Raw genomic sequence first — 15,902 nt, forward strand, 5'->3', positions numbered from 1 at the left:
TTCTACTTTTTAATTGTTACCAAATTGCTTCAGATATCATATAATTATAATTACAATATGCTCCGATTTCATAATATTACAACAACAAATTTCAAACGTATATGTATGTAAATCAGTAAATGTAATGTAAAAATCAAAATTTGAACTCCTGGTTTTCCTTTCTACTTTTTAATTGTTACCAAATTGCATCAGATATCATATAATTAAAATTACAATATGCCCTGATTTCATAATACTACAACAAATTTCAAACGTATGTATGTAAATCAATAAATGTAATGCAAAAAGAGGATATTGAGAGTTTTCCATGATTATTACTCTTCTAATTCATTCATGTAAAATAAAATTCAAAATCCACTCCTACACCAAGGATCATCTTAAGAAGGGAGAAAGGGTATTGATATAAATTAGATATGATACGTGAGAAAAGAACAAAGAATTACCTGATCATACAATAGCCCCATCATACAATAGCCCCAGCATTAGGGGGTGTTTGGCTTAGCTTCTTAAAGTCCAAAAGTCCTTTTTGGAAAAGTTACAAAAAGTTAGGATTTCCTAACTTTTCCAAAAAGTTGATTTTCCTTGTATAAAAACTCCAAAAGTAACTTTTTAAAACTAGTTTACCAAACATTTTTTGCTTTTTTTTCTTTTCTAAAAAGGACTTTTGATGTGAAAAGCTAAACCAAACACCCCTTAGATTTATGATATCACACATATGATTTCACGCTTAATTCACACATAAATGCATCTAATTTCCCGGGAAAAAAATAGATTTCTCAAAAGAACCTAGAAATTACCATATTTCAGATTATATATATATATATATATATATATATATATATATATATATATATATATATATATATATATATATATATATATCAAACAACTCCATCAGATTTCGGTTTTTCATCTCTAAAATGGAGAAGTTCAAGTACCTGAATCGTCGGCGACCGTCTTTAGGGTAGGAGAAGCTGAGGTTGGCGAGTCTACTTGAGGCGGCAACGACAAACATGGTGGGTGATGGGAAGAACCAGAAACAGTGATTCATCGTTGAGTGGAAGGAGGGAGGAGCTGTTTGTCATTTGAGATAGGAGGCGTGTTTGTTCTTTTATTTAGGGCATAAATGTCTTTAACTGAAACATATATCGGTCAACCCATTTTTTTCTAGGACCGAGTGAGGAGTATTTTTCCATCCAGCAAACACGCTGACCAGACCATGTCACCCAAGTCGAAGGAGATATAGGAAAACCCTTAAACGTTGTGCTTTTATTTTTATGTATTTTTCTATTTTTCAAAACTATAACGGGAGAAAATGATAATTTTTAACGGGTACAAAACTATAAGGATTTAACCACTATATCGAAAATAGTGTTTGAATCAATAAACTTATGCACTTAAATTATGGCTTCATCAACTTCTCATTATGATATCTAGTAATAATTATAACATTCGCCTAATTAAGCTCGAATATCAAGTTCTTCTTGCAATTCCTCTATAATCTTCTCCTTTTCGATTACAATGCCTCTAAGTTTTTCATTTTCTTCATTAAGCAACTCAAACTGACACAATATACTCGTTATTTGCACTTCAATAGCCGCATCACTCAATTCAAAGACACTCTCAACAACTCTCAAAACCCGCCACAAGCTCACTACAACAATCAACCCCACCCCCACCCTTTCCATCAAAACCTCACATACCAACGCCCCAATTAAAACCACTCCATCGGCCACCAAACCCGGGCGTTTAAAAAATGACCTCCCACACCCCACCACTAGTGCCACACTTTTGGTAGCAAGAATCACCAAGATTCCAATTCCTACCCAGTGGTACCACACATCTACTTTCTTGTTTATTCTTTTGCTCTTAGGGCAAGAAACCAAAGTTTTTGAGAGTTCGAGAACTACCATAACAAGATCAGCAAGGAGTAATATGATGGCGATTATGTGAACTGGGGTTGATTCTAGAAAACTTGTTAAGTGGTTTCTCCATGGGGGTTTGTTGTTGGAAGTTTGTTTGGTTGATCCCGAGAAAAACTCCCATTTTTGCCTTGTTTTGTAGGATTTGATGAGATTTTGGATGGATATTTCAATGGATTTGGTTGATGTTATTGAAGTGGAGGGAGGTTGTGGTTTATGGCATTGAATTTGAGATGACTCCATGGATGGGAATTAGTGTGGTGAATGGTATTGGTGAGGTTTGATAGTTGTTATTTGTATGGAAAGTTTAATATAAGGTTAGTACAATTGAAAGGCAAGCATGAAACGTAAGTCTTGGATGGATCGGCTTTTAAGTCAAGTTGAGAACTTATTATTAAATTATTGGGGGAATTTCCTCCTGCAATTTGTTTTATTTTATTTATTTATCTATTTATTTTGAAATAGTTCAAATCATTGTGCTACGAAAATGACAGATAAAGATTATGTATTATAAGCACAAACAATTTTAGCAAAAGGTATTCAGCACCAGTCATTAAGCATCGGTATTATTATAAAAATGTAAGAGCAGCCGTACTTAACTTTTTTATTTTTTTATTTTAATGTATCATGGATACCTAATTATACAAATTAAAACTCTAAAGCCAAATGTAACATTATTTATTTACACATTACAAATTGCAAATTGCATGCTCCAAAAAACCAAAAACCATTGATTTCAAACATACATAATAAAATATTCATAATTATCAATCAAACAAGAAAAATATACCAGTTTGTAAAATTGTATTATTATTTTTTTAAATAGTATATAATTAAAAATTATTATTTATAAAATGTTAATTTTTTAATAAACCAGTATAAAAAGTTACGAACACTTAACCATCCTTAAACGTTTTAACCTATTTTCTTGATGGTTAAAATTTTAATTTCTGTTATATAACCCATTAAAAATAAATATAATATAAACCAGGGAGAGGAGGAAAAATAATTATTTGCGGTTTAAAATAAATAAATAAATGTAATAAAATGAGGTGGTTCAAATATAATATTAGAAATATGAGAAAATTCCGCGAACCAGTCCCGCCAAAACATACCTAAGAAAAACTGAATCAGTTCTCTATGCCCTGAGGTCATCACTGACTTCATCATCTTCCCTTTCGTTAATTCAGGAATCAAACTAAGCTTTCTCTTGTGCGATCTTTAAATTAAACAACCCAGATAGTATTTAAAGCTCATTAGTCATTGGGATTCAAGCAAATATTTACCATCTACAAACAACAATGGCGTCAGTTATTCCAAAAGTAAAATTAGGTTCACAAGGTTTAGTTGTATCAGCACAGGGATTGGGATGTATGGGTATGTCAGGGAACTACGGACTCCCAAAACCCGAACCAGATATGATCAACCTCATCCACCACGCCATTGAAGCCGGCGTCACCTTCCTTGACACTTCCGACTTTTACGGCCCTCACACCAATGAAATCCTTATCGGGAAGGTAAGTAACTGTGTTCTGATTAAAGATGAATCTATCAGATTCCTTTGTTAGGGTTTTCGATTAGGGTTTTAATTTAGAGAATCTGAAATGTTGTGTAGGCTTTGAAAGAAGGAGGACTGAGAGAGAAAGTTCAAATTGCTACAAAATTTGGAATCCAATGGATCGATGGAAAACCAGATGCCTGTGGAGATCCAGCCTATGTCCGTTCAGCTTGTGAAGCTAGCTTGAAAAGACTTGATATTGATTATATTGATCTCTACTATATTCATAGGATTGATACTAGTGTTCCAATCGAAGTCACGGTTGGTCTCTCTTTCCTTTTTTGTGGTCGACTTTTGAATACCATTTGACATCATAACTAGTCTGCTACTGCTTAGTTTTGTTGTTTTTTACATTTCAATCATATATGATAACCATGATAAGATTGAGCTGTGATACTGCTTAACACTTTTATATGTTACAAACTTCATTAAAAAGATGGGGGAGATCAAGAAACTTGTAGAGGAAGGCAAAGTTAAGTACGTAGGATTATCAGAAGCATCAGCTTCCACAATTAGAAGGGCTCATGCTGTTCATCCAATTACAGCAGTACAAAATGAATGGTCTATATGGACAAGAGATTTGGAGGATGAAATTGTTCCTACTTGCAGGTGATCTTTAGTGATTTTTATGTTCTTTTAGGGTTATCTGAGTATAACACGATCTATATCTACATTAATTTAATTACTTTGATTGATGTTGATTCGGATTTTCTCTTTTGCAGAGAACTTGGCATTGGGATTGTTCCTTACAGTCCTATTGGGAGAGGATTCTTGGCTGTGGGCCCTAAGGTGGTCGAAAACATGATAGAGGGAGACTTCAGGAAGGTACGTATATGTGCATTTTTATGGCATTATATATCAATTGAAATGTGCATGATTGAGTTTTACTGAAACCACAAGCCGAAAGTTGGATGACGTGTATTTAGATCCTTTAGAAAGAGGAATACAACCTTAGATTCTTGTAAATGTTATTGCAGCTTTATCCAAGGTTTCAGAACATGGAGCAAAATAAGACGGTTTTTGAGCGAGTGAAGGAGATGGCAACAAGCAAAGGATGCACCCCCGCACAGCTGGCACTCGCATGGGTACATCATCAAGGAAGCGACGTGGTTCCGATACCAGGAACCACGAAACTTGAGAACTTCGACCAAAACATTGGAGCTTTGTCTGTAAAGCTAACACCAGACGATATGGCAGAACTGGAATTTATTGCTTCAAGTGACATGGTAAGGGGTGAAAGGAGTGCGTTCATGCAGATGACCTGGTTAAACTCAGAGACTCCTCCATTATCTTCGTGGAAAGGTAATTAAGCTATGGTTTGATAAGACCCATCGAACGAGAAAAATGGTGACCAATTTAGGGATTTAAACACTCTTTCTATGATTGATGTCCGACGAAAACTAGTATTCAATATAAGTATATCTTGTAATTTTTGCTAATACATCTTGTATCGGTATACATCTTTTAATTTATGAAATAAATGTGATATTTCCTTTTTGTTTAGGCTGTTGTTTCAAAGCTACTTCTAGATCATAACAATACTACACTTTGTTTAAAGAGAAGGAAAGAACAATTAAGAGAAATAATTGATTGAGGGAATTTTCGTTGTTATTTCATAACATTACTAGGATGACATATATACATGAACAAAATTGAAAATATCTTCTAACTTATTAGATAATAATTGTGTTGTATATTTGTTTAATATTCAAGGTTGTAAAGTTTAACTTTTATATCTTATATATTCTCACCCTCTCCACCACAATTGGGTGTGAAGAGTTTTCATTCTCTTGGTATCAGAGCACCATTTAAACTCCACATTTTTCTTTTCTTATTCTGCGTCATTCGTCCTTTTCTTCCCCTGGTTTCAGTTTCTTTTCTATTCAACATTTTCTTCTTCCAACGTCTTCCTCATCTTCCGATTTCAACCCTACCCATGAACACCGTTTTGCATCTGATCACAAATTGTCTGTCTTCTTATAACTACTTGCTGTGGAAAAACCAAATGCTCCCTCTCCTCTTTTATCAAAACTTGTTGGGGCATGTTGATAGCTCTTCTTCTGCGACCTCACCTGAACTTCTTGTTGAAGAAAAATCTACTCCAAATCTGGCCTTTGCGTCGTGGCTTTCGGCTGATCAGCGGGCCGTTATTCTTCTCCAGGCCTCCTTGACTGAAGAAGCTTTTGCATAAATTGTTGGTTGCTCTACAGCCCGCTAAATCTACGTCTCTCTTGAGGAAGCTTACAGCCACTCTTCTGTCGAATGTGATCAAACTTTGCGGGACCAACTTCATCAAATTTTCACAGGATCATCCTTTGTTGCTGAATTTGGCTGTTGATTCCGGAATATCTTTGATCAACTCTCGGCTGTTGGTCATCCGGTAATGGAATCGGACAAAGTCCACTGGTTCCTATGTGGTCTTTGTCCGCCTTTCGAGACTTTTTCTACTGCCATTCGCACCTCCCGATCTACAACTACCCTTCGAGATCTTCTTGTACAAGCCAAAGCCTATGAACTGTTTTTGCGCTCCCTTCACGGGACTGCCTCTCTGCCAGCAGCTTTTTCGGCTCACACGGGGCCACCGTTTCTTCTTATGGACGTGGTGGTCGAGCTTTTCGGGGTGGCTGTGGTCTTGGTCGCCCCCCTCCCCACTGTCAGTTGTGTCGCAAAGAAGGACACTATGCTAATGCATGTCTGCTCCTTTCTTTGTATGCCACTCATAAACCTAGCTCGGATACGGATTTGGCTAAGGCGTTCCATGCTCAATGTCATGTTACAACCAATGCTCCGGATTGGTATGTTGATTCTGGCGCTACCGATCATATGGCCTCTTCTATGAGTTATGTAACCTAACCTACTGCATACGTTAGGAACTCAAAGGTCACGTTTGGGGATGGTAATGTTCTCCCCGTATCACATATTGGTCAACATACTCTCAGTAATGGTATCTGCTTGCATGATGTTTTGGTGGTTCCAAAGATCACTAAAAACTTATTATCTATTAGTAAATTAACAACTGACAATATGATGGATGTTTTGTTTTCCCACCCGCATTTTATATTCAGGATCGAGTAACGAAGCAGGTTTTAGCGCAGGGTTGATGTGAGCATGGACTTTATCTTCTCTCGAATAAGCCACGGGCATTTATAGCTATCAAGCTTTCAAATTTAAAAGCGTCATTTTAACTTTGGCATTCCCGTTTGGGTCATGTTTCATTTGCTACTATTTCTCTTTTAAATAAATTGGGTTATGTTTCGGTTACGTCCTTATTACGATCACTTGTTATTTGTTCGCCATGTCAACTTGCTAAGGCGCATCGGTTACCTTTTGAATCTAATGACAAACGTGTTTTACATATATTGGACTTAGTCCATTGTGATTTATGGGGACCATCCCCGGTTGATTCGATTGATGGTTATCGTTATTATGCTATTTTTGTGGATGATCACTCTTGATTTACTTGGTTCTATCCTCTCAAAACCAAGTCTAGTTTTCATGTAATTTTTGGAGCTTTTATTAAATTTCTCAATACAAAGGATATATGTGCCTTGACCCCTCTTCTTCACGTATTTATGTTACCCGACATGACAAGTTTGATGAACTTTCGTTTCCGTTTAGTGGTTCTTCGTCTCGGGCTTCTCTACATGATCTTCGGTTGGTTGAGTTTTTGGATGATGCTTCTGATGGTTTTAAAGCAAAAGAACATCCTATGTGCTCATGCAAAACCCTAAAGCTTGGATCTAGGCTTCTATATTGTACATGTAATTCATCCAAGACTTGTAACCCTAGATCTAGCATGTATAATTTGAAATTAACACTATAAGAACAGATCTAAGTGATTACCTCTTTTAATTGGCTTGAAAACCTTTGATTCTTCTTGATCTTGAGCTTAGAGTCACAATTGTAACTCCTCTAATGGTTCACAAACACCACACAAGCAAGAATGCTACTATGAGAGAGGAGGGAGGGTGCTAAAATCGGCCTAGGGTATCTCTTGGAGTCAAGGTGGCCGAAAATTGCAAGCAAGGGCCTCTATTTATACCGTAGGCTGCTAGGGTTTCAATCTAAACCCTAATGGAAAGCTTAGTCACCAAGCAACCCATGGAACCTTCTAGAATAGGGCCTTTGGACGAAAATATGATGGATCCCCATCATAATTTCGTTCCCCCTTAGTCCATTAGGTTTCCCAGCCCAAAACTCAACTATCACACATTTGACAGTTTATGCCCCTTTATTCAATTAAACTCTTTTAGTCACCAAATTAATTCCTGATTAATTTATGACCAACATTATTTAAATAATATGATTTCTCCATTAATATATTATTCTTATAATATATTAATAAATCATAATATCTTCTCTCTCTCTCTCTCTCTCTCTCTCCTAAATAACCTTGTCAAATTGCTTTGATGAAGGCAACCCAAAAGGACCATGTACAACCGGGTCAAGTACATACCAAATGTAGTTACAAACTTAGACACTAATCCAACAATCTCCCACTTAGATAAGTCTAGTAACTATATCTCACATATGACTTCAGGATCCGATTAGCAATCGTAGCTATTACACGCCTCTATCAACTCTGATCAGTAACTTCTCCTTCAGATAAGGGATCGTATAATCCTCTATTCTAGATATCATGCTTACAATACTTATTGTTCAGCACTTTGTTTCTCGATCTCTGATTTGTTCGACATAGAACTTAGTTGAACACATCAACTTTGTTCTGACTGGGCCTGGCACATAAGTCAAACCAAATCATCGAGTGGCCAAGATATCACCTTTATTCTCTTAGAATAAAAGGAACAGATTAACTTCGATTCATATGCATTTACTATTTACTAATTAAATCATGCACAACAATGTGTTTTACAACATCAAGTTACTAATGCGTTTACACATCATCAATGCGCAACCAACCAACAAACAATAATCATATCTCTAAGTTTTAAGATTATAAGATGTTATCGATTTGCGATCACTCGAGATAAATTTTCATGGAGCGATACCAGTAAACGCGAGTTTATTCCAATGCTCAAATCACAATTCATAAGCACTCATGAACTTTGCAACAAACTATTGCTATGTCTAAAACCTTTTAGACAATCTACAAATAGATTCATGATAGTCTTCTTTAATATCTACTTCCAACATATGAACGACTGTGGATCGTTTGAATAATCTTGTTATTCAGGAAGTCAAAACATGCAAAACTAAAACAATAGATAAATAACCAACACAAGACAGTAACTTTACTCTTAAATAAAACACCTTTATTTATATCAAATGTCAAGTACAAATTATCTATTAAACGTTTCCTATCTATCTAATCTAAACTCATATCGTCCTTCAGCCCAATGCTCCTAGCGTGCTGCAAGTGCTTAGCCCTGCTCAGTCCCTTTGTAAGGGGATCTGCTGGGACATCTTCTGACGATACCCTCTTCACTATGAGGAGTCCCTCTTCTACCCGATGTCTAATAAAATGGTATTTTCTGTCGATATGCCTGGATCTACCATGATCCCTTGGTTCCTTGGTTAAGGCAACCGCTCCTTCATTATCACAAAAAATCTCCATGGGCTCCTTTATGGATGGCACAACTCCAAGGTCTCCAATGAAGTTCTTCAACCATATTGACTCTTTTGACGCTTCACTTGCTGCAATGTACTCTGATTCACATGTTGAATCATCCACAGTCTCCTTCTTGGAACTTTTCCAAGTTACCGCTCCTCCCTTAAGGGTAAAGACCCAGCCTGACTGCGAACGGTAATTATCCCGATCTATCTGGAAACTAGCGTCACTGTACCCTCGTACCCTTAATTCATCACTCCCACCGAGGACTAAAAACCATTCATTGGTCCTCCGAAGGTACTTAAGAATATTCTTAACTGCAGTCCAATGGGCTCTACCAGGGTTTCCCTGATATCTGTTGACCATGCTCAAAGCGAAGGCCACATCAGGGCGAGTACAAGTCATAGCGTACATGATCGAGCCAACTACAGAAGCGTAAGTTACTAGGCTCATATCAGCTATCTCTGCCTCTGTACTCGTGCTTTGATGCTTACTCAACTTGGTATTACTTTGGATTGGCAACTACCATTTCTTGGAATTTTCCATACTAAAACGCTTTAGTACCTTATCCAAGTATGTATCCTGACTGAGTCCTATCAGTCTCTTACTTCTGTTTCTTACTATCCTTATTCCCAGAATATATGCAGCCTCTCCGAGGTCCTTCATAGCGAAAAACTTCCCAAGCCAGGGCTTGACCTCCTGCGAGGTTGGGACGTCATTTCCTATGAGTAGTATGTCATCGACATACAATACGAGGAAGCTCACTATACTCCCACTGGCCTTGACATACACGCGTGAATCATCTTCGCTTCGCAAAAAGCCAAACTCTTTGAGACGCTGGCTTCAATCCATAAACAAAGATTCCATCTGCGAGACGCTTGCTTCAATCCATAAACGCATTTCTGAAGCTTACACACTCTATTTGGATGCTTCATATTGACAAAACCCTCTGGATGATTCATGTAAACATCCTCAGCCAACTTTCCATTAAGAAAAGTAGTTTTGACATCCATCTGCCATATTTCATAATCATGAAACGTAGCTATTGTGAGCATCACCCTAATAGACTTTATCTTGGTAACTGGCGAGAAGGTCTCATCATAGTCAACTCCATGAGTTTGAGTAAAGCCCTTCGCAACCAATCGCGCTTTATAAGTGTGCACATTCCCATCCATGTTTCTCATCTTCTTGAAGATCCACTTGCACCCGACTGTCTTACAACCCGACACATTGTCAACCAAATTCCAAACTTGGTTGTCATACATGGACTAAATCTCGCTGTCCATTGCCTCTTTCCACTTAGCAGACTCTGGGCCTGCCATGGCTTCCTTGTAGCTGCTAGGTTCATCCAAATTTACTAGTGTACTATCACTAATAAATGTATCCCCTTCAGCAGTAATATGGAATCCATACAACTCGGGTGGAACACTAGCCCTACTGGAATGTCTTAGAGGTAAGGACTCGTCAACAGGTTCAACAGGAGTTTCCTCCTCAGGTTGAGTGCCAGTGTTAGAAGTCCCTTCATCGCTTTGCTCTTGAATCTCTTCAAGATCAATTTGCCTACCACTGTCCTCTTGGCTTATGAGTTCTCTTTCTCGGAAAACCCCTCTTCTAGCAGTGAAGGCAACATTGTCACTCAGTCTGTAGAAGAGATAGCCAAAGGACTTCTGTGGATAGCCGATGAAATAACACTTCTCACTATGAGGTTCTAGCTTGTCCAGAGTCTCTCGTCTTACAAAATCTTCGCAACCCCAAATCTTGATATGTGCCAACGAGGGAGCTTTCCATGTCCACATCTCGTAAGGTGTTTTGGCAACCTTCTTGGTGGGAACTAGGTTAAGGATATGGGCGACAGTCTCTAAGGCATACCCCCAGAAAGCTATTGGTAATGAAGCCCGACTCATCATAGAATAAACCATGTCCAATAAGGTCCGAATACGTCTCTCAGCCACACCATTCAATTGTGGCGTTCTCGGAGGCATCAATTGCGAAATAATTCCGTATTCCTTTAGATAGTCGTGAACTTAAAACTTAGGTACTCTCCTCCTCGGTCTGACCGAAGCATCTTGATTTTCCTACCCAGCTAACTCTCTACTTCATTCTTAAACTCTTTGAACTTTTCAAAGGTTTCTGACTTTTGCTTGATTAAGTAGATATATCCATATCGGCTATAATCATCCGTAAAAGTCAAGTAGAAGCGGCAAGCATCCCTTGTGGTGGATCTAAAGGGCCCACACACATCGGTGTGTATGAGATCCAATAGAACCTCACCCCTTTCACAAGTGTGGGTAAAGGGTGACTTGGTCATCTTCCCAAGCAAACAAGATTCACACACGTCATCGTCCCTAAGGTCGAATCTGTCACACCCCAAAACCTGAACGGCGGAATTGTTCGGGGGTGGAGGACGTCATGTAAAGTATCACAACAATGCAAAGTAGTAAACAAGCAACAACATCATCCATTGCATTAATAATATAATTTCATACAAGTGTGTTTTGTCAAGTTAAATAGACACCAAAAAGTACATCAAAATAAAAGAGGAGTCTTGAACATGCTCCATCTTCTCAAAAACCTCGCACCGGTACCTGTCTATTGGTGACCTAAGAATACAAGTTATTTTGAAAGCGAGTATCAGCTTTAAAGCTGGTGAGATCATAAGTATATTAGTGTCTAAGTTTTTATGAAAGTATTTGTAAGATGTTTGTGATGTATAAGTTTTGTAAAGTTTGTATTTGTTTGAACTATCCTAGAAAACCCAATGTTTCCTACTAAGGGTAGCCTTCTATCAAGGCATCTAGTAACTGTGTGTGTGTCTCTTGAAAGAGTGTGTATTTTCCCAAATCCGACTATCATTAATCAAAAATATAGTTTTTACATTACCGTGCATCGTGTGAATGTTCACGAAGTGAATGTAATGGGAGAAATATCATAGTACTGTAGTATTGTATTAAGTAACTACTGCTGTACTAACTACCTTAAACCAATTGTTATTTAAAGTACCGTTTGATCGGCATGTATCCTGCTACCGACTCAATAGTAAAACGATGATGTAAGATGCCGTAAGAAATTACATTTGGCACCCGTAGACTTGCAAGTCCCACTGTAGTGAGCAGCAAGGTGTAGGATAGTCAATCCAGTATAGATCTATACGCAAACTCATACGCTCCCCAATTAAGGAGATTATGGATACAAAAACGGTCATTTCAGATAGTGCCATGTCCCGTTTAATGGCTCACATAACTGAATGTAATGTATATACAATGTATGCTAGTTGTATTGTATGTTCTCCCTCTGTCTAGCCTGTATGTTCTCTCTGTATAGTATTGTAATGTATGGTGTGTACTAGTTGTATGGTGTGTTCTCTCTCTCTCTCTCTCTCTCTCTCTCTGTCTCTAGTATGTATTGAAATGTACTGTGTAATGTATATACAATGTATGCTAGCTGTATTGTATGTTCTCCCTCTGTCTAGCCTGTATGTTCTCTCTGTATAGTATTGTAATGTATGGTGTGTACTAGTTGTATGGTGTGTTCTCTCTCTCTCTCTCTCTCTCTCTCTCTCTCTCTCTCTCTGTCTCTAGTATGTATTGAAATGTACTGTGTGTACTAGTTGTATTGTGTGTTCTCTCTATCTAGCAAGTATTGACTCATGCATGAACTGACTCTTTGTATGATTTATTGTTCTAGTATTAGTATTAGTAAAACCCTAAACTACGCCTATTGTAGTTTACTAGTAATATAACTTGTACGTATGAACATGGAAGTATACCCTTGCTACCTAGGGCATTGAATTGACTGGAAGAACCTTTATGATTATATATGTACACATGATATATAACTAATAGTTAAACGACCTTCGGACGGATACTCGATACCCTACCAGACCACATCCCAACGGGGAAAAGGAAATAAAGCGGGTTAGCCTTCCTAAGTCCTTCAAACATTACTTATATAACTATACATATCTAGGCATGCGATTGACAATATAAAAGTATAAAAGAAGTTTCGTAAAAGCATTTGATATGTAAAATAGTTTTTAAGATAGTTTGAAGTAATACAGTTTAGTAAAACAATTTTAAAGTAAGAGATTCACTTGTTGAGAGTTATTAATCACATGTGATTGAGATAATAACTATAGTAACTTTACTTGTATTCCCCCTATAAAAGCATTTAAAAACATTTAAAAGATACATTAAGGGGTATGAACTCACCTATAGTGAGTGGTACGGATGAACTGAAGATGTAGGATTGCTAGTTGTCAAGTGAAGTCTTGAACACACTCTATGATCCTAGTTAACATATAATATCACATATATGTATCCAATTAGTCTTTAAACAACTAATAAACAAAGTTAAGACACCCTAGGACATGCTAAACACCTTATACAAGTGTTATAAGTCCCAAGGATTGCATTTAAGTGTTGTAGGGAAAGGCTAGTGTGTTTGGGGTTCAATGAAAACTCCATTAAGGAGTTTACGGTTTTGTGGTCACCACCAAAAGAGTTTACGGTCATAAACTCTTGAGTTTGCGGCCATAAGCTCACACACTTTTGACCATTTGTTGTTTGAAGCCTTAAAAGTCCCTAGAAGCTTTTCTACTTGAAGTATGTGACTAAGGAAGGAACTAGGGCACCATTTCACTCCTATTTGGAGTTTACAGTTCCTAAACCATTTTCCATTGAGTTTACTACCATAAACTCATTAGGTTTATGGTATTTTGGGGGTTTTCAAGTCCTTAGCTCATCAAAGAATGGATCCATGTTAGTTACTAAGGCATAGGAAGGAATATGGGTCATTTATACATACTTTGGGGTGTTTACGGTTTTGGGAGCTTCCCAAACCGTAAACACATATAAATGAGAGATTTTTGTGCTTTTTATGTGATAAACACATCAAGGAAGGATTTTGACATGTCCCTAAGGCTTGTGAAGGACTAAGGCACCCTAAGGTACCCTTTGGCCCCTTTACTTGGTGTTTACGGTTCAAGAAGTTCTTGAATCGTGAACACCTTGTTTTTGGTGTTCTTGGGACATTTCCTTGATGTAAAGATGTATAACAAGCTTTGTAAGACTCTAGCATAGAAGTACTTACTATATTGAAGCTTGAAATGAGCTAAAAGTCCAAGAACACTAGTGTGTGTTCTTGGTGTTTTGGAAATCTAAACAAAACACGAAATTCAATGGGTGAAAAGATGTATAATCACTAGTTGTTATGATATAACAACAAATCAAGCCAAGAAGTACTTACGTTTTCGGGAAATCGGGTGAAAGACGGGATGGTAGTTGAGAGTGTTTGGAGTTTGCTCTTGAGATTGCATGTAAGAAGTGAAGTATTTTGGGGAGTAAAATCATGCTTAAGGCATGAGTTTACGGTTTTGGAAGAATTTACGGCCCAAACATAAAAGTTTGGCCGTGAATTTCTTAACTACATGGTACTTGCGGCTTTTGAAATTTCAAGACTCAAGACGGCACTTCCTTTCACCCGTTCGTTTAAAGAATAATTATTAAAATAATCAAACAAACTTTAAATTTGCTAAAAACAAATAAAAATGAACTTGACTTATAAATTGAAGTGATTGACTTTAGGGTTTGACCGAACGAAAATTTCGGGTTGTCACATCATCCTCCTGTTAAAGGGAATTTTGTCCCGAAATTAAAGTCTAAGCAATTAAAGTAGTTACAGATAACTAAGCGAATAGATGCGGATATTTTAGTTTCATTTGATTCTAGCGCTCCCATGTGAATTCCGGTCCTCGCTTGGCGTTCCAGCGAACCTTCACAATCGGGATACGGCTTTGTTTCGTTTGCTTGACTTCCCGGTCCATGATCTCTACTGGTTCTTCCACGAAGTTGAGGCTCTCGTTGATCTCGATCTCGTCGAGTGGGATTACAAGAGTCTCATCGGACAGACACTTTTTCAAGTTCGATACGTGGAAGGTAGAATGTACGTTACTGAGTTCGTGCGGTAAGTTAAGTTTGTAAGCTATAGGGCCGATTCTGGCGAGAATCTCGAAAGGCCCAATGTACCTTGGATTTAGCTTTCCACGCTTTCCGAAGCATATTAAGCCCTTCCAGGGTGAGACCTTCAATAGAACACAGTCACCCACCTGGAATTCCAACGGTTTCCTATGTTTATCTGCGTAGCTTTTCTGTCGGTCTCTGGAGGCTTTCAATCGTTCGCAGATCTAAACGATATTCTCTGTCGTTTCCCGTATGATCTTCGGACCTGTAAGAGTGCTGTCAGGAACTCGTTCTTTAGCTAACTGGGTATCACCCACCTCAGCCCAACACAGATGGTATCTGCACTTTCGGCCATAGAGGGCCTCGAATGGAGCAGCCTTTACGAGCATGTGAGAACTGTTGTTGTAGCAAGATTCGACAAGGGGTAAATGAGTATCCCAGGCTTTCCCAAAGTCGATCACAAAGGCTCGCAACATATCTTCCAAGGTTTGGATAGTTCTCTCGCTTTTCCCGTCGGTCTGTGGATGGTAGGCTGTACTCATGTCCAGCCTAGTTCCTAAGGAACTTCGTAGCGACTGCTAGAACCTCGAAGTGAATCTACTATCTCTGTCCGAGATAATGGATAAGGGAACATCGTGCAGTCGTACAATCTCCCTAATGTAAGTTCTTGTAAGCTTCTCCATCTTTTCTGTTTCTTTGATCGGCAGGAAGTGTGCAGACTTAGTCAATCTATCAACGATGACCCATATGGTATCAAGTCCACCTGTTTTCTTGGGCAACTTGGTTATGCAATCCATAGTAATCCGCTCTCACTTCCATTCCGATATCTCCGGCTGTTGTAGTAGACCGGAGGGTTTCTGGTATTCGACCTTGACCTTGGCGCAAGTAAGGCAATT

The 15,902-nt window shown here is 38.0% G+C and overlaps 2 protein-coding genes across 2 annotated transcripts; one reads left to right on the plus strand and one right to left on the minus strand.

Annotated features, from left to right (window-relative positions):
• Positions 1–1,249: 1,249 nt before the first annotated feature.
• LOC145058209 (voltage-gated hydrogen channel-like protein) lies at positions 1,250–2,190 on the minus strand. Its single transcript, XM_079006123.1, has one exon. The coding sequence runs from the start codon at positions 2,163–2,165 to the stop codon at positions 1,461–1,463; it is 705 nt and encodes a 234-aa protein (XP_078862249.1). The 5' UTR covers positions 2,166–2,190; the 3' UTR covers positions 1,250–1,460.
• Positions 2,191–3,114: 924 nt separating this feature from the next.
• Positions 3,115–4,983, plus strand: LOC145059421 (putative aldo-keto reductase 2). Its single transcript, XM_079007273.1, has 5 exons — positions 3,115–3,439; positions 3,538–3,741; positions 3,917–4,089; positions 4,203–4,305; positions 4,458–4,983. The coding sequence occupies exons 1-5, from the start codon at positions 3,224–3,226 to the stop codon at positions 4,788–4,790; spliced, it is 1,029 nt and encodes a 342-aa protein (XP_078863399.1). The 5' UTR covers positions 3,115–3,223; the 3' UTR covers positions 4,791–4,983.
• Positions 4,984–15,902: the final 10,919 nt, after the last annotated feature.

The sequence above is a fragment of the Lactuca serriola genome, chromosome 6 (genome assembly GCF_051521515.1).
Source record: "Lactuca serriola cultivar US96UC23 chromosome 6, Lser_US96UC23_V15, whole genome shotgun sequence".
Classification (NCBI taxonomy): Eukaryota; Viridiplantae; Streptophyta; class Magnoliopsida; order Asterales; family Asteraceae; genus Lactuca; species Lactuca serriola.